Consider the following 27318-nt stretch of genomic DNA (forward strand, 5'->3'; position numbering starts at 1 on the left):
AGCAGCAAAGTAGTATAAATGTCATGAGTCCACTGTCTCAAGTCATTGGTTATTAAAAATAACCTCCAACCAGCACGGGCAACTGCTGATGAACTGTCTCGTGTAGCACTGGCCCCAGCCTTTCACAAAGCTGATCTGAACAGTAAATCCGGTCCATGGTTGCTGCATGAACTCATGGTCGTTCGGCCGCTGCAGGCTGTACGCCTTCTCGTAGTCGAACGCCTTGATGGAAAACCCTGGAAACACTTTGTGAACCAGCAACGTCCTGGAGTCGGGGTTGTCCAGTGTGGCTGACTTGATGAAGATGGGGTAACTGCTGCGGTTGTAGACCCACACGCCGTCCACTTCCTTGGTGAGCTGGATACCGTATCCGATTTTGCTGCGCACCTTCTGCACCAGCTGGCTCTTGTTGTCTGAACTGAGCTGGCCGAGGCAGAAACCGTTCCCCTGAGGTAGATCATAGAAGATATCCAGGGAAGGCTCTTGGACAGAATACAGCCGACCCACGCGTGTCTTCTCTTCCCAGTATGCCACCACACACCAGTGTGACCGATCTCCTGGCTCCTGAAGAACATGGGAATCTAAAAGGGGGAAAAAAAAAAGAGGAATTGAAGACCTTGGAAGCAATGATGAGACTGCACACTAACATTTGGCCACGGTCTTCACAACCCTTCCAATGCACACACAAATGCCTTCATCCTAGCCAAGGTTTTCAGAAGAAGATTTATTAAGGTCCCATCTCAAGACCATTTCAACCAACCCTGGTCTTGGGGTCCACCCAACTTTAAGGCCTATCATCTCCAGTCCAAAATCCCACCATCTGCTTTCCAAAGTGCCTTCAGACCCACTGGCCCCTTTCTGAGGCTGCCGTGGCCCTGGGAGAGCTGCCGGACGCAGCTGGTGATGCCTCCCAAGCCTTCCAGCTCCCACCAAGGAGTAAATCCATGCAAGCAACTCAAGAGCGGAGCTGCCAGGCCTTTTTCTGCAAGGAACATGAGTTGTCCGGGACAATGGCAAGTCCCATGTGGTCTGTGCACTCCGCACTCCCAAGAAAGCCACATTTAATTTGCTATATGTCCATGTACACCCGTGCTTGCACTATGTATTTATTGCAGCAAGGTTGTGGTTGACAGTGGCGGGGCAGATATCGGAAATCTTGAATTTGTTAACAAAAATTGCAAAAAAAAGCAAAAAGCAGAAGTTTGCTCTCTCGGCCCTTTTTGCCATCTCCGCTCTTCCAGCTGCACCTAAGCAGTGAGGGCCGGGCATGAAACCAAGGGGGAGGTGAAAGAAAAAAAACAAGAAACAGGAAAAACCCTCTGCTGATGCAGAACAGGCAACAGCTCCACACTGCCGAGCCAGCAACTCCAGCCTTCATGGGCATGTTAAGACCTGGGAACCCCTTTAACCTAATTGTACATATAAAAAAAGGCAAAAAACAAGCCAGGACAGCAAGGGAGCAAGAACTCCTAAAATAATCCCAGGGGCACCCAGATGGCAGGAGTAGGTTGTGGACCCAACTGTGCCCACCCGGAAAGCTGCAGGAGCAAATGGATGCTGGGTGCTAACACTAACGTCCCCGAAGTGAGCCCAAAGCAAGCAGGGGGGACCGCCTAAGGCAGCTTGCCTGCTTGTACCATTTCTGTCTCTTTTCTGCTATGAATAAGCCCATTTCCCTGACATGGACATTTTCCTGAAGGCTCGGCGTTCTGTTTTAAAGTGCCTATTTAAAAAGAAAAAAAAAAGGGGGGGGGGGAACCCGCCGCACACTTTTAATTTCCTCATTTCCATGCCAGCAAGGAAAATATTTCTCTGCTCGCTGGAGGCAGCTACTAAAAATGGGCCCAGTCGCATAGTGACACTGGAAAAGGGGGCTGGCTCTCAGCCTCTGCTTGCCGGGCCTGGGAAAGCCTCCCCGCGTGCTCTGGCTCACTCAGCCTCCCCTTTCCAGTGCCTCCCACCACTTTGGTCCATGCAACTCTCTCCTGCTGAAGCCTGGCACCAAATCCGCCATGAGCGAGCCAGGGGGTAGATAAAAAAGGCCGAGCAGGAGGAGGGAAGGGGGTGACGCAGGGCCGGGAAGTGCCGGCGCTCCAGTTACCCTGCCCTGAAACCGGGGTGCTGGCAGAGGCCAAGGGGAGGCCGCTCTTTTTTTCCAGTTCTTTTCCCCCAATTCGGGGGCTAGAACAAGGCGGGAGCACGAGAAGGTCACAGTGGCAGATGCAGCAGCACCCTCTCCCCGCGGGAATGCCGCGGCTTTGCACATCCTGATTTTTCAAGCTGACATCAGCAAAGCAGAGTTTTTTTTTTTTTTTCCTCAGATTATACAAATTGCCTGGCCCGTCGGAGTCATGGGCGGCACGCCCGGCACCCTCCTCTCGGCCATGGTCCATGCGTATGGTGACTCTTCCCTGGGTGCACCCTGGACCTTGCTCCGCTCCAAAGCCACCTTGCTCCAAGGCCAGGCTGGCTCCCTCCCCGGCAGTGGGAATATTGCCCAAATAAAGGAACGAGCTCTGCTCAGCATGGAAAAGGGAATCATGTAAAAGAGCAGCATGAAATCGTGGCCCCCATCCTACCCACTGCAGCAGCAGCAGGGCTGTGCTCGGGGCCTGGCGGTTCCAAAATTCGCTATTTATATATAAGCACACAGCACTTCTTTTTTTTTTTTTTTTTTTTTTTTGGAAAGATATTTTAACTAGCTGCTTGTTTAAAGCGGAAAGAAAAGCCATGTTGTAAAAAAATAGGAAAAAAAATATATCTAAGCAACCAACCCACCTAATCAGAGCCTGCAATCAGTGCCTAGAGCTTGTCATTTTTTTTTTTTGGTGTTTTACAGCAGTTAAGGGAATCTTTGCAGCAGCGGTCACTGAACAGGCTGAAATCCCATGCTGAAATTCCTATGAGCTTCTCATTTATTTTCTTTAGCATAAAAGTATCCCTTTTTGGGGTGGCGTGAGCAGGGAAACAGACTTTTTCACCTCCCATTTGCACCTGCCGTAGAGAAGACCACTTAACAAATAGCTCATTGCTGCTTACAAAGAGTTATTTAATTGTCAGCGCATTAACGGAAAATAAATAAATAAATAAATAAATAATAATAAGAATAAAGCAAACTGCCTTGGTGATGAATGAACAGACCTTTATGGAGGTCTGGAAGTTCATGAATGAATCCCACTAGGTTTTCAATGACATGGGGTGACCAGACCTCAAGGACAAGTCTTAGGTAATCAGGGATTTTTTTTTTCCCTGTCTCTGTGCCAGTGCCAGCATACAGCACAAACATGCCAAAGCACCTTCTGCTCGCGGGCTCCGGCTGCTGACGGGATGTCTGGTGCAGGAGCTGCATGGCTCCATGGGCAAGAGCTCCAGCCCCGGCACAGTCCATTCCCAGACTAACACCTGGAAAAGGCCCAGTGAGGCGCCAGGGCTGCAGTGGGACAGCAAGCTGGGATGATATTTAATCACAAGTTGCACCAGGAAAGCTTACACAGGGCATTTCACCAGTTTCTGGCAGCAGCAGGGAAGCCACCTTCCTACTCGACACTGGAATAATTTCCCTGATTTTGGGGTGAATTGGGGGGTTATGGAATGGCATCACCCACATGTGCGCTTTTTCTTTCCGAGCTCAGGCGGTTAAAGGGTGAGGGAGGAAAGGATCTTTTTACATTCAGGAAGAAGCAAAACGTTTCAGCAAATTTCAGACAGGGTTTCTGTTTGAACGAAGGGAAAAAAAAGCCCTTTTGGCTTGAAAGAAACATGCCTGCCATAAATCTTAACCTAATAATGAGCACCAAGTCATTTCCATCCCTCCTATACATGGCGAAACGTAGCCCCCTCGTTGCTCCCAGCGAGGGCACTGGTGCCTGTGAGGAAGAGAAGTCCCAGAGCTGGGATTTGCAAGATCTGAATGTCCCTGCTGGTTTCAGCACCAGTTTCTCTTGCAATTTTGGGACAAGTCTCCTTATTCCCTGCATTTTCCAGCCAGGAAGCGCAGCCAACCTTCCTCCATCACAGCCCCATCGGCTGCTCCGCTCAACAGTGGGAGAAATCGGGGCTAACCGGATTAGTTTAGTTTTGTTCACACTTATTTTGGGGGGAAATGGAGGCAGGGGAGGTCACTTCTCTCTCTCCATGCTGAAGTGTGGCCAAGCAGCAGCAAGGCTCCCTTGCAGCACTGCAGTTCCTTACAGGTTTTCCCATCCCAACCTTGTCACTCTGCCAAGTTCTCCAAGGCACACAGGCAGCTAGCTGAGAATGGGAGTCAGGAAGGGGAGCTTTTGTTCCGCCTGGTTTTGTTTGGACACCACCAAAGGTTTTCCTGCAAGTTTGGAACAGCCGTCTTATGTGAGAGCAGTGCTCCCAGCTGATCCCCCTCCTGGCTGGTCCCGCTCCTGGCTGGTCCCTGGCTCCACTGCTGTCCATAGCCATCTCCATGCATCAGCTCTTAGCTGAAAACAGGAATCCAGCTCTGCTCCTGATTAGCTTTTCACACGCGTTTTTACTGGAGCATTTCTCAGTGACAAGAGGACTACGTGCACATGGCATCGCCCAACCTCAAGAGCACCCAAAGCTACTGCAAGACCCATGTGCTTTGATTATTTTTTTTAATCTCAGTGCTGTTGACCCAAAGGATCTTCTCAAGTTTCTTCTGAGCTCCTCCCGCATCCCCTCCTGTCCTGCTCCTCTGCTACCTCCATGGCGGGACTCTGTCCAGGAGACCAACTCTGATGCAACATTAGCTTTGGCACGTCCCACCCTGCATGGTGAGCCAAGGGTGGCCCGTTTCATGGTGCCCCCACGGGGTCACTGGAGGCTGTGACACTGCAGACGTGACCATTAACTCCACATTAGCAGGGAAAAGCCAGCAGAAGAACTGAGGCAGCCACCAAGTGCTGCAAGGTCAAGAGCACCAAGGAGATCCTTTTCCCATGCCAGACATAGACCCTTGTAGCAACAAGGAAACATTATGGGCAAAATGTGGTTAAGAAAAGCAGTGCAAACAGTGTGCCATCTCTTCAGGGGCCAGCTCCAGTCTGGCCCCAGTATCACCAGTAAGGACCTCTTTGCAGGAACCCTCGGAAGAACCTACGTGCCAACTCCTATTCGAGAAATGGATGGCTGCAATGAGGACACAGTGTGTGACCTGCAACCCCACCGCTTGTGATAAGTCAAGAGAAACTGGCACAGAAAAAGAGGAATTTTACCTCCTGTATAATCTCTCTTGCAATTTGCAGCGTACTGACGGGGATGGGGGGAAGCAAACAACAAGTCCAAAACATCCTTCCGAGTCAAATTTTTCAGCTATGCTTTCAGAACATTGGAAAAAAGCACAGAAAAACTAAATTGCAGGATACAGGAAAGGGTCTCTGGGCCTTCCATGGCATTTGTGAGCCATCCGTGTATGCCACCCCAATGATCTCTTGCCCCAGGCCCTTCACAGCCCACTACAAAAATATGGGCCAGGCAACTCTAACCCCTGCTCCGGAGGCTCCGATCATTGATCAAAGGCCAATATGGAGTATAGGCATGCGTTAGGCTCTGGTTGCTCACGGAGGATGTGATGCACCCTAATCAGCACCACTCACTCCTTGGGTCTATCCGGCCTCGGTGCAACAGCAGCCCCCGAGGAGCTGGTCCAGCCTGGCATGTCAACACATACTTAGGAAGCCCTTAATCTGTGGATTATTGACACGGGAGACTATAACATCTCTTTAGGAGCCATCATGCCAGCAGGTACTTAGAGAGGCCTTAATACGCAGATTGACAGGCTAGACTGTAAAATTGTGTCTATGATGTCTAATTAGGTGGCTCTTCTTACTCAAGGAACACAGCAGTCCATGTGAGCTGAAGGGCCTTAAGATGATTTCCTTAATTTATTAACCGGTTGCCCACCCAATCACAGGATGATTGAGGTTGGAAAGGACCTTTGGAGATCATCTTGTCCAACCGCCCTGCACAAGCAGGTCCATTGCTTAAAGGCTCCCAACAATGCAATTTAAATTTACATGAAAATTCATGTCTGGCCTCAGTGTCCCCCCTGAAACTTTTGTTTTCTCAACACCAATAGCAGCAAATCTTCCTGTCTGGAAAAGGAGAACCTCTTTCTCTGGGGGAAACCCTGTGCCTGAAAATACTCTTCTGTCAAAAGCCATTTTGACCTCAGTGAAGTGCCTGGGGAAGAAGAAGCTTTGGCACTCCATTTGTCCATGTTTTATAAGGGTGGCTATCTGGAAGACAAGATGTTCCCAACAGAGCTGAATTCCTTGAGTCCAATGGGAATGCAACAGATAAAATCTGGTATTGACCATTAAGCGAAGGAGTCAGGAATTTCCCAACATTTGTAGCTAGGGTTTCGATCCAGACTCTTCTTAGGGGTGACCAGTTCCCTGTAGCTCTCCCAAACACTCTTCCTCAATTTGGCCCAGCTATTCTACCAGGTCCACTCCTACATTATAACACCCTGGGGAGTCAAGCAAGAGTTTCCATCACCAGCATCATGGCTGGAAAAACCTCTCATGAAATCTCCACCAAGCTTTGGAACAAAAATGAGGTCAGGTTATGTGGGAAAGAGAAGACATCTGGTCCTGAGGACATCCCCAAAGGTTTCCACCACTCCACCTGAGGCAAGGCCTTGGGCCAAGGCTTCTTCCGAGGTGCTCTATGTGGCAACCAGCCTCGAACGTTGAGAGGTAATTCAGAGAGGGGACATGAAAATGAGCAAACCCTCTGGTTGCCCACTGAGGTTCTGGAATCTCCATCCTTGGAGATGTCCAAAAGCTGCCTGGACGGGGTCCTGGGCAAGGGGACCCTGCTGTACCCAGCACACCTCACACAGCCTTTGCCAACAGCTGGGCCCAGAAGGGAATTCAAAGCTTGGGGAATGTGGGATGATGAATACACATGTGGAGCACAGTGAGGTCCTAGATCAAAACGCCCAGATGTACCTTGCCCAGGTGCAAATTGAGGGGCGAAGTGAACAGAAAGAGCCCAAGCAAAACTCCTGTGCATCCAATAAGCCACACAATTCACTGACACCCCCTGAGACACCACGGCCGCCTAATTACGGCCATCAATCAATGCGCATGGATAAAAAAACACCCCTGAGAAGAGGAGCAGCTCCTCAGTGCCCACCTCACTGGCCCTACAAGGTGGCAGCCACCAGCCTGCATCGGCCGCTGCGCCGCGAGGGGAGAGGAGGCAAACCACGCACGCCCCAAAACTGTCTGGAGTGGTTAGTGAGGAGGCAGTCGACTCCAGTTTCCTCCATACCAGCTTTTGGGCCTCATCAGCCATGCAAATTATAGAGCACCGTGCCGTCTGAAGGCCAAATTTTAACTTAGCGTGGAGAAAAAGCCTTAGAGGAAGGGTGGGGATGGCAGCAAGCAGCCAAATCCATTCATAATATTTACAGTAAATGGGCCTCTTTGCTGTTGTTTAGTATACAGCCAGGCTAATTATTTTTGAAGTTTTAATTTTCAAGCGCCTCCTTTATCTGCCTCTCCCCTCACCATTCCCCCCTTGGCTCTGAGGTGTGGGAAACTTTGCTCTTTCTTCTCCTGCGCACTGGGAATCCCTCCCTCAGTCCCGGCCTCTCTGAGGAGGAGCCCCGGAGTTGGAGAGGGAGAAGAAACACTTCAAAGAGGGGACCAAAGGGTAGGAAGTAGGTAGAAAAAAAGAAAGGGGGGGGAACCCTTCCACAGGAGCAGCAGGAAAATCCCACTGGCTTTTTGAGCAAAATAATAGGGAATTCCTTCACAGTCCCATGTTCTGGAGAAGCAGGAAGGATAAAGCTGGTTGTGCTGCCATACAGAAAAAAAGGTCCCATTGGGTGTTTTTTGGGAAAACAAAGTAAGTGGCACTGCGGAAGCTGCTCAAAGCTGATGTGTGGCATTGAGGTGACTTGTGCTGGACCAGCTGCAGGACCTCGGAAGCCTCGTGAGATGCCATCCAAGGCACCTTCTCACCTGCATCTTCCCTAGATCTTGCCCACATTCCCACTGAGGTCTCCTTGTCCCCCTGGCTTAAGAGTGGCCTGGTGCTTAGGACCACGTGGCATCACCCCGCTTGTGTGACCATCAGCAAGGCTTCCCAAGGAGACGGAGACCCATTGCACATGTGGGACCATGCACCCGAGGAGGCCTGCAAAGTCTCACCCCTTCAATGGCCACCAGCCTGAAGCCAACAGCGGCCACCAAGGAGCCGAATGCAGCACCCAAGCCACATCCCAGTGCGACAGAGCCCCCAAAACAGTTGCAATTAAGGCTTAAAATGCAACAAAATCCGGAAAAATCTCTCTCCCACCGCAACCCTTGCATGGGGGGAAAGCGGATCTGCATACCCAGGAGAGCCGCAGTTCCTCGCGCTTCCTCCTTCCCGCTGGCAGCGTGTAGCCAGGCGGCTTACATGCTAAAAGGCTTGTAAAGGCCTCAATAAAAAACAATGCACGGTCGTCTAGGGTTTCCAAAGCGCTACCCAACACCCAGATGTGCACTACGATTCGCTCCTGAGTGCATTCCTGCCCCACACAGGCGTGCGCCAAGCAAGCAGTGAGCAAAATTTATCCTCCTTCCCTGCAGCCCACTGACCTACAATTCTCCCCAAAGTTATTCCAGGAGCAAAAGCAGACATTTAGCCAAAAAAAAAAAAATAGATAGATAAAAGAAAAAGAAGTGGTACCCACCCTTGGCCACGCAGGCTTTCCGGAGGGTTCAGGAAGAAACGCTCCTCGCACGGGGAGGGGAAAATGAGGAAAAAATGCAGGGCTTTTTGGGAACAAAAGTGCTTTTCACTCGCGCCCCGACCCTGCTCCGTAACAATTATGAAAACTGTTTAGCCAGGATGGCATTTGGAACATTTACTGCATTCCAGCCAATAAATTCCATTCCTGGATCTGATGGGAAAAAAAGCCCCCCCCCCCCCCCCCCACTTTCCCCTTTTCCCCCTCCCCTGGCTTTCATTCCTTCTGTCTTTCTTTACAACCTAATACCCTGTCGACTCTAGGCCAGGGCCAACTTAGGGGAAAAAAAAAAAAAACATCCAGTGCCAGACTGGAGACAGCCTGCAGACTGCAGAAGTTAATCATTACTTCTGTCTGCCTGCCTAATCTAATCGTGGCAGAGGTCGTGCGCAGGGCTGGCCAGCCGTGGCAAAACCAGCTCCCCTGCATCCCTTGGCCAGTACCTGGACCGCACTCGCACATCATTCCCTCCCTTTGCTTTGCTGGGAGTTAATAATACTTAGCAATTATGGGGAATATGACGTTCATTAAGTAATTAACCCCCACAGCGCTGGCGAGGGCCAGCGGCTCCAGTTGAGACCTAACCATGTCATGACACCCTCCCTTGGGCGGACAGCAGGCAGCGGGGCCACCCAAACCTGGTGCTGTGCTGGAAAAATGTAAAATCAAATCAAATCAAATCAAATCATAGAATGCTTAAGGTTGGAAGGGACCTCTAGAGGTCATCTAGTCCAACCCCCCTGCACACGCAGGGTCACCTAGAGCACGTGGCACAGGGCTGCGTCCAAGCGGGTTTGGAAGATCTCCAGAGAAGGAGACTCCACAACCTCTCTGGGCAACCTGTTCCAGTGCTCTGTGACCCCCACTGTGAAGAAATTTTTCATGCGGAAAAGTTCATGCAGAACTTTTGGTGCTTCAGTTTGTGGCCATTACCTCAAACTTAACTACCTCAAACTCATTACAAGAGGAGAGAGAGGAGAGAGAGAGGAGAGAGAGAGGAGAGAGAGAGGAGAGAGAGAGGAGAGAGAGGAGAGAAGCACCTTTGTGCTGTGTCCCAGGTGCAGCCCGGCTCCAGTAACGCCACACCGGGGTGCTTTTTCCATGCTCTGCTCAGCCCACCCACGATAAAGAGCAGAAAAAGCTACAGGCCTTTCTGCATCAAGATTTATGAGTGCGTTCCTTCTAATGAGCTTAAAAAGTCTCCACCTGCTTTCCAAAGAAAATGCATTCATCAGCTCAAGCTCAGTGATGTAACTCCGGGCTCCTGACACGTTTTCCAAATAAAACCTGAGTTACTTCAATTCCCGCGCCGCTGCTTCGAGCAAGGTGTTTTGGGCAGGGGGGTTTCGCTGCTCCAGCCCAAGGAGGGCTCTTTTTTCTTTTTTCCCCCCGCGATTTTTGCTCTTTGTGGCTTTCCCCCCACACACTTTTCTGCTCAGCTGTGCAAACTCAGCACTTTGCAAAGACCTGCAACCACCTACCTGCCCGGCAAACCTCCTGGTGCACATCAAAGAACCATCAGAAAACCAGCCCTTCCCACCTTTCACCTGAAAGACCAACCTTTATACTGATATTACCCCCAGCCTCTCCACTGCCCGGGCACTAATTCCCAGGACTTTTTAGTATCTATCAATGAGTCAACTTCCCTAGTTATAAAAGCACAGGATGTTTGAACTTTCACCAGCCGGCCGGACCCAAAGCTGCTCTTTTGCAGAAGTTAATGAACACCTGAGCGGGGCAGCAGGGCTGTGCATGGGTCTGGAAGGAGCGCGGCCGGCGGGCGAGCCGGCGACGGGGAACCTGCTGCAGCAAAGCGTGATGTGGACATAGCGCGCCGGGCTATTTTCTGCCTCTGAATGCTGCTCTAATGCACCCCCTCACAAAGCAAGCTCTTATTTTAATCAACTCTGGCAGCTCTACAAACAAAATCTATTCAAGAAAGAAAATGACCATTCACAGCCTCATGCTCGCTCATTATGTACATGTATATGTACATACTTGCAACAATACTCCCAAGGCTTAACAGTCCTGGCAGCTCTCGAGCTATTCACTTAATGCAAAAAAAAAAAAAAAAAAAAAAAAAAAATCTACCTTTCCACCTGCCCAGATATCCAGCAAAAGGCTTGGAAAAAATCCACGTGAGTGTGCTGGGGCAGCAGCACGGTCCCACTGATGTCCCCAAAACTGGGGGGACTGACCCCAGGAGCAGCTTAGCAAAGTTAAGCTAGGTAGGAGATGTGGAGGAGGGTCCATCACCACCTGAACAGAGCTTCTCACCTCCTGGCCCTATGTCCATCCATTGGTTGGCCTGGTGGATGGTTCCTGAAGAGCCCAAGGACCCAAGCGAGAATACTGAGCCTCAGTGGCCCACTAATAGTTTTCCAAGAAAGGCCCAGTAAATAAGGTTGTGGCTTGATGATACAACATCGGGCTGCAGAGCTTCCAGGAAGAGACCCCAGTGCTGAGCAGCAAGAGCAAAGCCCCAATCCAACATGAACTTGCTCTGCCAACTCAAGTTGGCTAAAGAATACCACAGGGATCAGTGATACTGGCCGGTAACACTAACGTTACGCCATGTTCAGGTGTCCTCCTGCCATCAACCAAGCAGCATAAAGCCAGGAGCAACCCCACTGGCTTGATGGATCACCACCATGAACCTGATCTGCATCAGAGCCGGGAGTATGGAGCTCCTCACAGTGCCATGGTCCGGGATCAGCCCCATCAAGGCAACCTCCTTCCCAGCCCGACTTGCCAACGGGGCACATCACAGTAAGTTCCAGCAGTGGCCCAGCCCACCAAGCCAAAGGGACAGGGACTATCAGGAGTCAAGGGGACAGTGACGGGGAGTTGGAGTGGCGACACTTTTCATGCAGTGAGGTTAAAAGGGTAGAGAAGGGCTGAGCCAGCTCTTACAGAGCTGCTCTCTCTCCTCTCTCTCCCTTTTTTTTTTTTTTCCAAGTTAAAACCAAGATAATGACGCTGGGTGGGGACCAATTTTGAGGGCTGAGCAGCCAAAGCAAAATTAGTCTGCAAGCCAAGAGCTTCCTAGGCCTCACAGCTTGGGGAAGGAAGCCGAGCAAAGTCATGAAACGAGTTTGCAGCAACGCGAGATGCGAGGGCAGGTTTCGAGCAACAGCAACCCTGCTATTAAAATATTTTCCAACATCATACAAATAAAATAAAAGCGCTCAACTAGCCTCTCTCTGAACACCATGAGATCTTTCCGATGGGGTGGGAGAGAAGCTCAACTTTTCTTCCTCCTCCTCCATCACTTTCTTCCCTTTTGCCAGTAACTCTATTTTCTTGTATTTCTTTCTTGCCTTTTTTTTCCCCTCCCTCTTAGCTCTTTGCTCATAAAAGACTGATGTAATTTCCTGTCTTGTCCCAATGTTTCCTGTTAATTAACAGGGTGAAAGTTATCATCACGTATTTAAATGGCTATCCCAAAATATATATATATATATATATATTTTAGATTTTATATATTATACAGACGTCCTTGCTCCAGCTTTTCCTGGGGGAGAGCAGAGGGTGTCCCAGCCGGAGCTGTGGGACATGAGCAGCCCGGGCACTGGGGAGCCCAGCATGGGTCCCCTCATAAGGATGCGAGCGCAGGAGAACCCTCAGCTTTCCCAGGACCAGGATGGAAAATCCCTGCAACGCTATCCAGGCAAAGTGCTTTTTTTTTTTCTTGAAAAAAAAATGTTAAAAATGCCAAGCGAGAGACAGACAGACCGACAGCCTGGCTGCAGCAATGAGGTCACCCCGCCATCCCCTCCAGCTCAACACTTGCAGAATACACCCAAAGCCACCACTTTTATTTTAATAAATAAATAAATAAATGAAAAGCTAATCGCCGGAGGCCAGAAATTCTGTGGGACGGGATGGGACAGGACAAGACAGGATGGGACACTCGGCACCCTCCATTCCCACTGAGATCAGCATGGCAGGAGCTGGGGCCGGCTCCTGGGCACCCTGTTTTGCCCCCCGAGCAGGGGGTGAAACGCAGCAAAATTGGGTCGAATAGTGCGGGGCACGCTGTGGGCTCGCCACATCCCTGCTGGCGGTCACACACTGCCCATTAATAATATCCCGGCACCGAAAATAAACTGGGAAGGAAGCTCCTTTGTGACAGTGGGCAGGTGGCCAGGTGGCCGCGCGGGTCATTCCTGCTGGGCGCGGGAGGACGTGGAGGGGCTGGCAGCCACATCTGCGGCCACCCGTCACGCTGGGAAACTGCGCAGTCCCCATGCAAGGCTGTCCTCCTGCCCGTCGAGATGCTCCTCCTGCAGCAGCTCGCCTTGCCATTGGGGTCCTGGTGGGACCCAAGCTGGAGGTTGCATCTCCCATGGCTTGGTGCAAGCCAAATCTCTTGGGGGAAAAGCATCATGTTTTGGACGCCTGGCCCAAAAAAAGCAGATTCCTTTGGCTGCCTGGAGACCGGGGATGAGACATGATCCCACTCTTGGAACTCGACATGGTGGGCGCCCATCTCCCCATGCTGCCGAGCACAGCCAAGGGTGGCTGCACCCTCAACCTCCACATTTAGAAGCAACATCACACCCCGTCCTCCTGTCCGCACCGCTGGCAGACACATGGGGTTAATGTTACTTGTTCTCATAGTGTAACTGATACCTGATCGCAGCCATCATAGATGGAAAAGATTCAGCACCCTGTCCCTGCCAGCTCGGGATGGCTCCCTTACGAGTGTGTTTTTGTCCCGTCTCGTTTTAAATGTCCCAATGGATCGAGTTTCCGCCGCTCATTGGGACATTTTATTTTGCAAGCAGACGCCGTTTCAAGGCGGCCGCCAGCGGGCACCCAGGCACGCACCTCCCTGGCACCCATCTCCAGCCTTTGCCTCTTGCTCACCTTCCTCCCTAAAAAAAAAAGCCTTGCCAGCCTGCCAAAGCACAGGAGAGCGACCCAGGGCCCAGCGGCAACGAAAGTACCTAAGATAACTCTGCAGAAATCGCACACACTTCAGTTCTTCCCCTTTTGCCAAAAACTGAGCAGTGCCGGGTTATGACAAAAGGGAAAAAAAATACCCAAATGTAACGAGTTTAATGGGTTTTTTTTTTCCTCTTTTTTTCCCCTTTTTTAGCCCATCCACGAGGCTCTCCCTTAAGCGGGACGCGGGGCGGTAGCCAAGTGCGGGCGCACGCTCTCGAGGCCGCCCCAGCCGCCGGCCGCCATGGTCAGATGATGTGCGAAGCTCCCAGTCTGGCGGGCAGCTGGCTCTGCTCCCGCAACTCCCACCTTAACCCCTGATAACCTCCCGGCCCACGGGAGGCCATGGGAGCTTTGCCTTTTTCTTTTTTTTTGGCTTTTTTGCCCACTGCCACCACAGTGCAGGAAAGCAAAAGCATTTTAAATATATATATATATATATATATATATATACACACACACACACACACATAAATACTTTTTTTAAAGGAAGTAATACTCAAAAATAAGCAAGAGGGGAAAAATGCATCTCTATATTCCCAAGCAATTCCCCGAGCAAACACACAATGGCAGCGACACAGGAAGACACCTCAATTTCGTATTATAATAGGATGCCGTGTTTGTAAATAAAGACATTTCCCAGGAGGTTATAAACCCAACGCTGGGGGATGGGGAAGCACAAGCAGGAGCGGCCCAGTGGGATCCTGCTGGGGCTGGAACAAGGGGCTGGACAGCAGGACCACGCTGGCTCTTCCTGGGAAGAGCTCCAGATTTAGGGAAGGTGCTTGGGCCGGGCCAGCCGGGATACCAGTGGGGATCAAAGATAGTGAAACATTCCTAGCCCACGTGACAAAATGCCAGCTGCCCGCCCGCTGATCCCACTGGCATCAGAGTCGGGAGGCACGCTGACTCCCGAGGGGCCTCTGGCACCACATTGGACCTGGTGCCACCAAGGCCACCACCACCAAGGTAGGATCATCAGGAGCTCCTAAGCTCAAGGTGGGGGAATTCTGAGGGGAAACACTCGGTCTGGTATTTTATTAATAGCCCCTTCCAAAGAAAAAGGAAAGGTGGCTCATGTCCTCGTCTCTGGACACAGGCTCTAGGGCTCTTGGAAAAGCTAAGGCGCGGGTGGAACGCAATCTGGCAAGGGACGTTAAAAATAACAAGAAAAATTTCTTTAAATACATTAACAGCAAAAGGAAGATCAGGGAAAACGTGGGTCCGCTGGCGGACGGGATGGGCACCCTGGTTACAAATAACACAGAAAAAGCAGAGTTGCTGAATGCCTTCTTTGCTTCGGTGTTTACCAAGGGCAGCCCATTAGAGCCCCAGGCCCTAGGGACAAGAGAAGAAGCCTGGAGAGAGGAAGACTTGCCCTGGGTAGAGGAAGATTGGGTCAGAGAGCACCTAAGGAACCTCGATACCCACAAATCCATGGGCCCTGATGGGATGCACCCCAGAGTGCTGCGGGAGCTGGCAGAGGTCATAGCTAAGCCGCTCTCCATCATCTTTGAAAGATCCTGGAGAACAGGGGAGGTGCCAGAGGACTGGAAGAAAGCCAAATTCACGCCAGTCTTCAAAAAAGGCAAGGAGGAGGACCCAGGCAACTACAGGCCAGTGAGTCTCACCTCCGTCCCCGGAAAAGTGATGGAACGGCTCATACTGGCCGTTGTCTCCAGGCACGTGAAGGACAAGAAGGTGCTCAAGAGTAGTCAGCATGGATTCACCAAGGGGAAATCTTGCTTGACTAACCTGATAGCCTTCTATGATGGAATGACCAGCTGGATAGATGAGGGGGAGAGCGGTGGATGTCGTCTATCTCGACTTCACCAAGGCTTTTGACACCGTCCTCACAACATCCTCCTGGGCAAGCTCCGGCAGTGTGGGATAGATGAGTGGACAGTGAGGTGGATTAGGAACTGGCTGGATGGCAGGGCCCAGAGAGTGGTGATCGGCGGTGCAGAGTCCAGTTGGAGGCCTGTGGGTAGCGGTGTCCCCCAGGGGTCAGTCCTCGGTCCAGTCCTGTTCAATTTATTCATCAATGACCTGGATGAAGGCACAGAGCGCTCCCTCAGCAAGTTTGCTGATGATACCAAACTGGGAGGAGCAGCCGATACCCCAGAGGGCTGCGCTGCCATCCAGAGGGACCTGGACAGACTGGACAACTGGGCGGTGAAAAACCTCATTCAATTCAACAAGGCCAAGTGCAAGGTCCTGCACCTGGGGAGGAATAACCCCAGACACCAGTACAGGCTGGGGACTGACCTTCTGGAGAGCAGCTCTGCGGAGAAAGATCTGGGTATCATGGTGGATGATAAGTTGACCATGAGGCAGCAGTGTGCCCTCGTGACCAAGAAGGCCAATGGGATCCTGGGGTGCATTAAGAAGAGCGTCTCCAGCAGGTCGAGGGAGGTGATCCTGCCCCTCTACTCAGCCCTGGTGAGGCCGCATCTGGAGTATTGTGTCCAGTTCTGGGCTCCACAGTACAAGAGGGATGTGGAGCTGCTGGAGAGAGTCCAGCGCAGGGCTACAAGGATGATCAGGGGCCCTGGAACATCTGCCCTATGAGGAGAGGCTGAGGGAGCTGGGCCTGTTCAGCCTGGAGAAGAGAAGGCTGAGAGGGGACCTGATCAGTGTCTACAAGTACCTCAAGGGAGGCAGTGAGGAGGATGGTGCTGGCCTCTTTTCAGTGGTGGCCACTGACAGAACTAGAGGTAATGGCCACAAACTGAAGCACCAAAAGTTCCACAGGAACTTAAGGAAAAATTTTTTTAACAGTGAGGGTGACAGAGCACTGGAACAGGCTGCCCAGAGAGGTTGTGGAGTCTCCTTCTCTGGAGATCTTCAAAACCCGCTTGGACGCAGTCCTGTGCCACGTGCTTTAGGTGACCCTGCGTGTGCAGGGGGTTGGACTAGATGATCTCTAGAGGTCCCTTCCAACCTTAAGCATTCTATGATTCTAAGGAGAGCCCCAGCGGAGACCAGGTCAACCTCAGCATTTGGGGAGGAACTCGCTGCTTGGTGAGGGATGCCCCCGGCCTGGGGGATGACATTTTCTCATACATTTGCTTTTCTGCTTTTCTTAAAAAAAAAAAAAAAAAAAAAAAAAACACACTTTTTTTTTTTCCTCTTCCCTTGCCAAAAGCATCAAGCGTCAGGCTGCAGGTTCCTGACCTTTCTCCTGCCCTGAACTGAGCCCCATTCATTAGGCCAGCTCGCCAGGGGGTGGGCCAGCAAGGAAAACAGCCAGCGGAGCCCAGGGAAGGGAGAAGGAGGCTGGAACAGGTTACAGTGAGGGGAAACCACTCAACCCTCCCAACATCCACCAGGACTCGGCCTCCAGCAAGAGTGAGCAAGTCCTGCTGGTCGTTGGACCCAAATGTTCTCTTCCAAGGAAGGATCTTCACCTGGGATGTGGATTTTTTACTGCACTCTTTTACAATGTTCAGCATCTTTCCAAAGCCCCCATGCGAGCTTGGCTGACCGCAGAGCTGTCAACCCCCACCTGGCTCACTTCCCAAATTCCCTCTCGTACCAATAGTGATCTGCCTTGCTAAATCCTACCCTTTGGGCTTGGAGAAGGGGCCGGGACCTCTCTTCCCTGGCCCTGCAACAGCAGCGCCAAGTCCAGCTGAAGGCTACAACCAAGTGGGCATGAGCTGCCCTTCACCGGTGGCCAATGCGATCTCCTGGGCTCGCAGAAGGCATTCGGTGTCCTGGCAGAGCTGCTCTCCATGCAACCCTCAACGTGCTCCTTGGCTAACACATCTCGTCTGCTTCCACATCTACCCAAATTGGGGGTTGCGCTGTTTTTGCAAGCAGTTTGCAACACTGGGGCATGAAGATGGGGTCCACACCGGCCCCCGGCGGCAGAGGAAGACTGAAGGAGGGTCTTCCTCTTCCCATGGAGCACCTGTGATCCAAACAAAATGCTCCCAACTCCTCAAAACCCCATTCAAACATGCTCTTCATCTAACTAAAATACACCAAAAAAAAAAAGAAATATTAAAAAAAGATGATCACTTTGGAACATTGCTGCAAACTGTGTTTATTTTCCTTTCTGGCCTGGGTCTCTCCAGTTGGGAATTTTCAGTGCTGCACTCCTGTGTGTGTGGAAGCAGAGCTGCCAGTAAATCAGAGCAAATTGAAAACAAATGCTCTTTCATGTGGAGGCATTCAGCTTTGTTTCACAGCCTGTGGAACTAATCATATCCCTCCATGAGTCAACTCTCCTATCAGCTCCTCATTAAACTAAATGGCTACAATTACATTTGTGGAGGGGGGAAGAGAAAAAAAAAAAAAAAAAAGAGTGCTAATGATCCTAAAAGTCTCTGTTTCCAGGGTTTTTCTTTTTTCTTTTTTGGGGGGCGGGCAGTGAGGAAGCTTTGATAACTAAGACCCACCCCCCCCCCCCGGCCTCAAAAAAAAAAAAAAAAGATTAAATTGAATTTAAAAAATTACTGGGGGGGCCAGAGAAGAGGCATTATGAATGCAGCCTTCCCCCATGGAGCGGTCCGGCTCGGTGTCCATGTGCTGGGAGATTAGGCGACCCCGCGGTGGCCCCGGGGCCCAGTGTTCCCAGGCAGGCGTGCTGTGATTTCCAGAATCCCCCCAGGAGCGGCCCAGACAGATGAGATGTTATCGATAGCCCGGCACCAGGCAGAAAGCCCCCTTTTAAATGCGAGTGCTTCCTCTGCTTATTGCAAGCGGCAATCCTGCGGATCTCGGCTCCCTCTGCCGCACGAGGAAGAAAAAAAAGTGGGAAAAAAAAACTAACATCCTGATTGTGTCGTTTTGCTCCATGTCTTTTTTTTTTCTATATGTTCCCAAAAGCTATAGGCTCCAAAGCAAAGAAAAAATCCAACTCTGCCCCAAAACACCCTTAAAAAAAAAAAGAAAGAAAAAAGAAACCTGGCAACAAGTTGCTCTGCTCCCTTTCCCCCTCCATTTGATTAATTCTCATTAGGGCCCTTGAGCAAATAATATGGTCCCCTCTCGAATAACGGCCAGGGTATACGTTACACGGCAAGAAAAACAAACACGGCGCACTTAAGGACATCCACACTAAGCGCAATTCCTGGAGAGAGCCAAGGGCCCTCCCGAGGCCCAGGCACACTCACAAGGCCAGCACAATGTCCCACTGATGGGAAGCCGGCGCAGACACATGAGGAAGGGGTTTCAGGTGCTTGGCCATCATATGCCAATGCTTTGGGAGCAGGAATGGTGCTGAGAGCCCATCTCCATGGAAAAGAGAATTACCAGGGATGGGGCACCCTGGGAAAGCCACATCTGCTGCTCCACTGAAGCCCAGAGAGAAGTGGGGAAACTATTCTCCAAAAACCCGCAATGTCACGTGCAGGTTGGGGTGACGAATGGGAAAACGAGAGATACACAATGAGTTCTCCAAGGTTGCAGTCATGGTTTCTCCCCAGCTATCTCCAACCTCACAAACAGGACTGATGGAGCAGATGCCCACGTGTGGTCCACATCCACCAAGGCAGGTTGCACAAACACGAATGGAGGGTTCATGTGCACCATTCCCCCCAACATACAACCCACAGGGGAGTTTGTACCTGCCTTCCACGGGCAAGAAGACATGGCACAAGGTACAGGCACCTCAGCCACGAGCCCATCTAGTGCTGCCCACCCACCAGTACAGCTCCTTTCAAACCACAGTGCAACGCAACAACTGGGAGCAAGCAAACCTCACAACTCATGCCCGCAAGATGGCACACGCAGGTTACCCCAACAAAAACACAGCCCATGACAAGCTCCCAAACACCGTGCTAACAATCCTGGCAACATGGCAGAGGTGGAACAAGACACAGTCACTCAATCCTCCCGCAAGGGTACCACTGTATGTGCTCCAACAGCCTGTACCCTCTAGTGAATAATTTGTGGGTATCACTTAGCCTTCTCCAGCACACCTCTTCCAGCCTCACTCCAAAAGCATAAGGCTGGAATCCAAGAGAAATGTGGAGTTGAGAGGATAGAGATCTGTGCCCAGGATTGGCAACATCCCCTCCAAGCAAGGTGCTCAGCTGCTACCAAAAAGAAACCCAACTCTCCCTTCGAGCACACCTTTCTCAACAACTCGCATCCTCCAAACTCTCCCGTGTGGCTTTTCTTGTTCACTTGGGCCCTCTTGGTCAATGGGAACAGCAGGGACACAGATGGAGACAAACTGTCCCAAGAAACGTGCCCAACGGTAAGGTCAACAAGAGAGGCCTTACCTGAAAGCCCCCCAGGGGCTAGACAATTAGTTCCCCCTGTTTCAGTGGAGGAAGGCACAGAGTCTGGACAATCTGCTGGGGCAGAGGGAAAGAACAAGAATTAAGTACATATATTCGTTCCGTAGCATGCTGTAAACAACGCTGAGAGCAGAACACGCATTCCAAAGAGCTGAACAGGAAGCAATTACTAATTGTCTGCATAGACATGGTAGTTCATCAAGATGCATCCACTCTAACTCATCGCCTCCACCAAGGCTCTGCACTGCATTTCATCACCAGCCAACGATGATTATAGACTGGCAAAGATTACAGACTGGCTGCCATCTTTCCATCCAAGTCAAAGGCTCATGAAATGCAGCCCGTCATCCTTATGACATAACTCACTAAGCTCCCCAGAAGCCTAAATCACTGCCTTCTCCATTGAGTTTAGCCAACACTGGCACTCACTAAAGTGCAAACTGAAATGGAAATGGCTAATTGCTACAAAGGGTCTAATGTTAAGGGTCCTTTTGCTGCAAAAGGTCTAATGTTAAGAGTGCTCCCCTCATCAACTTTGCCATCACTGGTTCCCTGCAGATCTCAAATGCCACCGAGCACCTCCTGTGAGCACAGCATGCACCTACAAGGCCTGCTGCCTTTCAGCTTCAATTGCCTCAGCGCATCGAGCGGGCACGGGTTCCACCACTCGGGAACCCGGACCAAATGAGCACACACACCACTATGGTGGATGCAGCACTTGGCACTTATTACAGATGCATCCAAACTTATGTAGGGCACCTGTGACATCCAAACTTATATAGGGCACCTGTGTGTGGAGGCACGCCCCGTAGCCTATAGCGTTAACATCGCCTCCCATATTGGTTGGCCTCAGAAAAATCCTTTATGCATCAAGCAATCAGACCACTGTTTTCATCCCTGGCCACACCAACCTTTCTTCCTACATATTCCCTTTTTTGTTCTCTAATAAGAGAATCTCCTCTATTCTGTTGCTTCCTTTAGTTTTTCTGAAATATTATACGGGCACGTGCCCATCTCCCCTATTCTTTCCGCTATTCTTTCCGCTCAACGCGAGATCTTCCGACTGCCGTACCCTACAGAGGCCTGACCAGCCAACATCTATTCCTCCACACATGACAAAGTATAGGAAAAGGTAAGATTGGATGGTTTGGGTCACTAATCCAGAAGACCCAAGCTCAAGGAAACACCACAGCTCAACAGGACTGACGTCAAGGGAAAGAGATCCACAAAGCTCATGCAACCTTCAGGGTCCTGACAGACTCTTGGTGAGTTTTGGTTTCATCAAATTTGGGTTCCCTATTGACATCACTTGGCTCACTGCAGCATCTCAAAGAGCAAGGGCCAAGACCTGATAAGTCATCTTTCCAGAATTCATCCCCAAAATCCTAGCAAAGAAAACCCTGTATGTGCGCATAACCTCATTTTACAGTAAAGTACAAGCCCTAACAGGAATATACAGTTTAACAGGATATACTTAATCAAATCGAAAACAATGGGAGAGACAGGAAATGGACTTACTTGTGAAATACTGTATATTTTACAAGCGCTAAATGCCTGATTGTGTTTTCTGGGTTCCAGAGAAATACACTGCTGCCCTTTTTTTTAACCCTTTCCACTTTCTAGCCTGGACAATTCCCCTACACCCTTCCCTGAGATGATTCCAACCACTTTGGCTACGGATGCTGTCTGAACACAAGCTGGGCTATTCTACATGCGGTGGTGCCCTGTGGTGGTCTTCAACCTGTACCTCTCACATGTGGCAAGCTCCTTCATGAGTCCCTGCAAGCCCTGGGGGGTAAAGGACATGGTTTGCCCCTTCCACATCATCTTACTCTGGAGGTCATACATAGCCAGGTCCTCTCTTAGCACACTGGACACCTTACAGGAGAACAGGATCTAATTCACAAGATGGCAGGAGAGAATCCAATTAGTATGTCCACTCAGGACTTAAAATACATAACCCTAATGATGAGATTTATAGCAGTCCTGCTCCAGTTTGACTCCGAAGACTAGGGCCATTTGGAGTTTCTCCACTGGGGCTAAAAGCAAGGATAGATTCAGAAGCTTCTGAAATACCTGGGCTGTTCCCTGATCAGCAGCAACAGTCCAAGAAGAACCAAAGTATTTCATTATTGTTTACTTCTCTTGATAGCTACCAGTTCCTTTCCCATGTCTCTCTATCTAACAGCCAGTTTGCTTTATCAATCACAAACATCCTTCTAAAGCAGAGTGCCAGAGGTCTCCTTATAGGACACAGTGCTGACATAGCCTTCACCCTAGAACAAGGGTGACGATCCCATATGGCACAGGCAGGAAAACATGGACCTCCTGAGCTTGTAGCACTAAACGTGGCTAATTTTATCCTTGTGCAATTCATATCACCCACAGATTAGCCAAGGACTCTTGCTAGTATGGGCTACTCTGTCTCACTTTACATTTGGCACTGCAGCAGTCATGGTCGCAAAGGTTTATGCAAGCCTACTGCATGCGAGTCCCTTCCCAAAATTCTCCTACTGCAATATAAAACCATCGCAAAGACATGCAATTATTCCCGGTGGCTACTGGCCCAACCTTGCAAGGTGCTGAATATTCCTTGGAAGCTGCCAAATCTTCAACTCCCATGAAAACCAACACCACATGAGGGCACACGCCACTGCAGGTAACTCTCAGCAGGTTTCCTGCACTGCTGTGTTCAGGCACCACCTCCAGCCAGGCTTCCCAGGAGAGTGTGGGCACCACAGGCTCGTGGACATCCCAGCCAGGACCACCCTGTAATGATGAGAGAACCACCCCTTTCACTGAGGGGATCTCCTCTGGTCAGCAATGCTGGAGATGCCTTCAGGAGAAGCATCTAGATAGAGCATGGGACAAGGGCTCCAGCAGAGGCTACAAGCACATCCATACCAGAAGGATAAATTATCTACTTGAACCCTGCTGTCTGAGGGCACCTCTGTCCTCTCTGTCTCTAACACAGTCATACCGGGCAGCTCCTAGAGAGACATCCTGCCCACGTACACTCCTCCAGATAAGTAATGGAGAGAGTCACTGCTACAACTCCTCCCCGAGAGACTCAACTGAGCAAGCTGGCCCAGACCCACAGCCTCCCACCAGTAACACGGCTGTCAGAGGGCAGATCCTTCTGCTCTATGGAAAGCTGATATGTAGCAAATCCATCAACAAGGCACACATGATGTTTCTGTGACTACGGCAGCCCCTCTGCCTCCCTATCTGATCCACCTTTACTTAAGCAAATGGCACAACCCACCCAAGAGGGGTACATGCAGCAATGCATACGTGTCAATCTGTACGAAACCCTTATGAGACATAGCACCTAAGGTGCTATAGGTGCCTAAGTATTTTTATTACTGCTACCACACTTCATAGAAGAGCATGGTGTTGACTTTCCCCTGAAATGCACCATTCCCCGCCACTTTTGCAGCAAGTTCTCCAACATTGCCCAACTATAAATGGAGAGACCAGCCCTAACCAACCTCCCACAGCCCGAGACAGCTCGTTTTAATTGTCCACATAATGGGCTGCAGCCCAAGTCACTGCTCCACTCTCATTCAACCAGCCTCAGCTCCAACCATCATCCAGCGAAAGCTTGGGAATAGAAACAGCGGATACCCCAGCGTGGCTCTGCCAGCCGCACGTCACTGCCACGGTGCTCAGACGTTAAATTCGCTCTTGTTCTCGCTACAATAGCCCAAATGGAAGAGGCACCGCGCATGCGTGCAGAGAGGAAAAAAAAACAGCAGCGAAGGTTGCCAAAGCCACCTGCAATGACAGACTGATGGGCCCCGCTCGCGCCTGTCACCACTCCGCGTGCCCTGTGCCTCCCAGTTCAACCACCAACTGGGCTGTTCTTTCAAAAAGAGAGGGGGGAAAAAAGAGAGAGAGGAAAAAAAAAAAGGAACTGGAACTGGAACTTTTTGGTGAGTAACCTGGTTGTTTCTGTGCTTCCGATTGGCAGTGTTAATCACTTCCTATTGGCTGATAGGAGCAATTTTTCCTTTCAAAATGGCATTCATGTGCTGCGGCTTTTCTGTTTACACACGTTTTGCTACCTTATGTCAAGGCTCGCTAATTAATAAATATATCACTCAGCTAACTGAAAATGAGGTCCTGGCAAAGGCAGATTGGATGTTTGAAACCCTGCTAATAGATTTATCCCAATGTCTTTGCAGGAAACCCAAGGCAAGCATTAACCCTTCTCTCCTGGAGCTTCACGAAGGCACAGAGCCCCCCTGAAAAACCCTTTGCAGAAGAGTTTCCATCCCGCGCCGGCATTGTCAGCAGGTAAAAATAAAGGAAAAAGAGGAGGAAATCTCCACAGCTGAAGTTTTCCAGGGAGCAATCCCTTGTCCAGCCAGGAAAGGGCCAAAATGATGAGTCTTGTCCCCAGAACAACCCTCACTCTACACTTGGCAAGGGGCCTTTCTGAGCCAGCCAGCTCCCAAGTACAAGCAGCACTCACGAGTCATGTTGCCCATAACACTGATATCCCCTTGTTAATTAAGGCCCACTTATCTCCTGTTTTTGCAAAATATCACACGTTTTGCAACCCAACTGCTCGCTAAACAGCTCTGCCAGCTCCCATTGGGCACTTCCCAGGGAAGAGCCACGGGTGGCAACAGGGCCCGGTGAAGTCCCATCCCTGGGGGAGCCCAGGTTCCCGCTCGATGGAGCCTGGCACCCGAAACTGCTCTTTTAGCCAAGCAGGAGCCAATCTTTTGGAATGGGCCTATTTCCGACTCCCTTCCGATGGAGCTGCCCCAGCTACTCCTCATCCATGAAGCCCCAGGAGGCGGGGGATGGAGAGAAAGGAGGCGGGGCTGCCCTTCCCCACCCTTCATCCCCCTTTCTGATTTTCGGCAGCTCTTTCAGCCCCACCAGCCCTACTTATATCCCGTTGCCTGCCACGGCTTTGTGCAGGCGGCCGCCGGTCCCAAACGGGCTTTGCAACAAGCAGAGCTGGTTTAAAAATATATATAAAATAAAGGGTGGAAAAAAAGATTACACTTTTCTATCCTCTTTCCTCACTTTTTGCCACCTGCCCGGAGGTGGCTGTAAAGCACAGAAAGGTCCCCGTGAGCCACATGTACCAAGTCTCACTTGGCTTCTCTGCCAGCACCAAGCGACTTTCCCAAGTGACCCGGTCGTGCTGAGCTGAATTCTTTAAAAAAAAATCCCTATCGCGGGTGAGCTCGGGAGCGAGCAGTAATCACATTGCGCAGCCTCAGAGCCTGGCTCCATGCCCTGCACGCTCCAAGCGCTCCAGCCCCCAGCTTGCCTTTTCCCTCCGCGGCCATCCTGGCTTCTGAAGTGAGCAGCCGAGGCCTAGGCTGCAACTGCAATCCCGCCTGGAGTTTCCTGCTCTCTCTCTCTCTCTCTCTCTTTTTTTTTTTCCGAGTCTGTGCAGAGGATTTCTTAAACAAATCATGCATTAATTCTTCCGGGGGGGGGGGTAGTGGTGGGGGGATCAGACACACACACAGGCAGCCCCAAAGCAAAAATGCATGGGAATAACAAAGGCAGGAGATGGAGACGTTTCCTCGGAGAGAGGGGACAGCAGTGTGCATTTTAAGGGGAAAAAGGAAAAAAAAGGAAAAGAAAAAAAAAAGCTCTACTCACCCGTTGGTTTGAGAAAATCCATTGGATATCTGGAGTAGGGTGGAGGGGGAGACTCTGGAATGAGAAAAGTACAGAGAAAATAAAGGCCGAGCCATGAGAAGAAGAAGGGAAAAAAAAAAAGGAAGGAAAAAAAAAAGAAGAGATAGGAACTTATGATAACAGTGGCATTCTTTTAGCCAAACTGTTTGTCTTAGCTCTGGGGGTTGGAGGCAGGGCAGCGAGGCGGTGATTGCCTTGATATTTAGCTGTCAGATAAACAAAAGGGGCCGTCTGGCGCCAGGCTCGCTGCTATCTATCTGCCGCGCGGGCCGTCTGCGCCGGAGCCTCCGCGGCTCCCGGGGCCGCCCGGCCCTAATCCCCGGCCCCGCGCCGCCGCCAGCGCCCCCTCTGCCCCCCCCAAATATATAAATGGGGGGGGTAATATAGGGGAAATAACATAGGGGAAATAGACATGGGGGAAGTGCATACATATAGGGGAAATACAGGCATATAGGGAAATTCACGTATATAGGAGAAATATATATAGGGGAAATGCACATTATATCTATATGTTGGAAATACATATATATACACATGGGAAATTCATATATATGGGGAAATACATATATTGGGGAAATAAGGGAAATATATGTATATGGGAAACATACATATATATGGGAAATAATATAGGGGGTATATGTATGGGGGATATATGTATCTATGGGAAATATATACATATAGAGGAGTGCACGCATAGGGGGATATAAGTATCTATGGGGAATATTTGCATATAGGGGGATATATGCATAGGGGGCTATACCTATGGGGAACATATACATACGGGGGGTGCATGTACGGGGGAAAGGAACATATGGTGAGGTGCCTACCTAGCTCGCAGAGCCGGCTGAGGTGGTGCGGGTTGCAGCAGAGCAGCTCCGGCTGCGCCTTGCCATAGGAGTCGCAGGCGCAGAGGCGCTTGAGCTCGGCGCCGGGCCGCAGGTCGGGCCAGCGGAACACCTTGCAGAGCAGCAGCGGCAGCGGGTACCAGTGGGCGCCGAGGCGCGCGCCGGCCGCCTTGGCGGGCAGCAGCAGGCAGGGCGTGCGCGCCGCGCCGCGCGACTCCACGGCGCGTAGCAGCACCTCGAGCTGCCGCTCCTTGAGCCGCTTGAGCACGGCGTGGGTCAGCGCCTTGAGTTCCGCCTCCGCGCCCGGCGGCGCCCGCCCGCGGCTCCCCTTGCCCGGGCAGCAGCCGCGGCCGGGCGCCGCCGCCGCGCTGGGCTCGCCTCCCGCCGCCTCCTCGTCGCCGCCGGGCGCGCGGCTCCGCCAGAGCCGCCGCACGAGCGCCGAGCGTTTGGTCCTGAACATGCGGCACGCGAGGAAGGGCCCGCGGCTACCGAGCGGGCATGCCGGCCGCCACTCATGAAGGAGCCGGGCGCCGGGGCGCGGCGGCGGGCAGCGGCGGGCGGCGAGCGGCGGGCGGGCGGCGGCGGCGCCGAGGCGCGCTGTGGCATGCGCCGTTCTCCGCGCCGCGGGGCTGGGGCAGCGCGGGGGAGGATGTGTGTGTGTGTGGGGGGGGTGGTCTGCCGGCTGCGGGTTAACCTCCCCTTAAAAAAAAAAAAAAAATTTCAACTAGTCGAGGTGGGGAGCCGATGCTCCGCGTTTAAAAAGAAATCCCTTTTTTTTTCTTCTGTTTTTTAAAAAATATGTTGTTAAGGGAAGCCCCCTGCCCCGCTCTACAGCGCGCCGCCGTGGCTCATCGCG

General features: G+C 51.2%; 1 protein-coding gene across 2 annotated transcripts; it reads right to left on the reverse strand.

The window, feature by feature from the left end:
• LOC104566553 (SMAD family member 7) lies at positions 1 to 27002 on the reverse strand. 2 transcript variants are annotated; one of them, XM_088537661.1, is made up of 4 exons: positions 26445 to 27002; positions 25579 to 25632; positions 19927 to 19998; positions 1 to 581 (listed from the first exon to the last, which is right to left on the reverse strand). In XM_088537661.1, exons 1-4 carry the CDS (start codon positions 26920 to 26922, stop codon positions 43 to 45), a joined length of 1143 nt encoding a protein of 380 aa, XP_088393787.1. In that variant the 5' UTR covers positions 26923 to 27002; the 3' UTR covers positions 1 to 42. The 2 variants fall into 2 exon arrangements, with proteins under 2 accessions (XP_088393787.1, XP_088393788.1); XM_088537662.1 differs by having other exon boundaries at positions 19927 to 20001.
• Between the last annotated feature and the right edge of the window lie 316 nt (positions 27003 to 27318).

This window comes from Tinamus guttatus, unplaced genomic scaffold (assembly GCF_059628265.1).
Source record: "Tinamus guttatus ecotype Peru unplaced genomic scaffold, ASM5962826v1 Tinamus_guttatus_pri_ptg000837l, whole genome shotgun sequence".
Lineage (NCBI taxonomy): Eukaryota > Metazoa > Chordata > Aves > Tinamiformes > Tinamidae > Tinamus > Tinamus guttatus.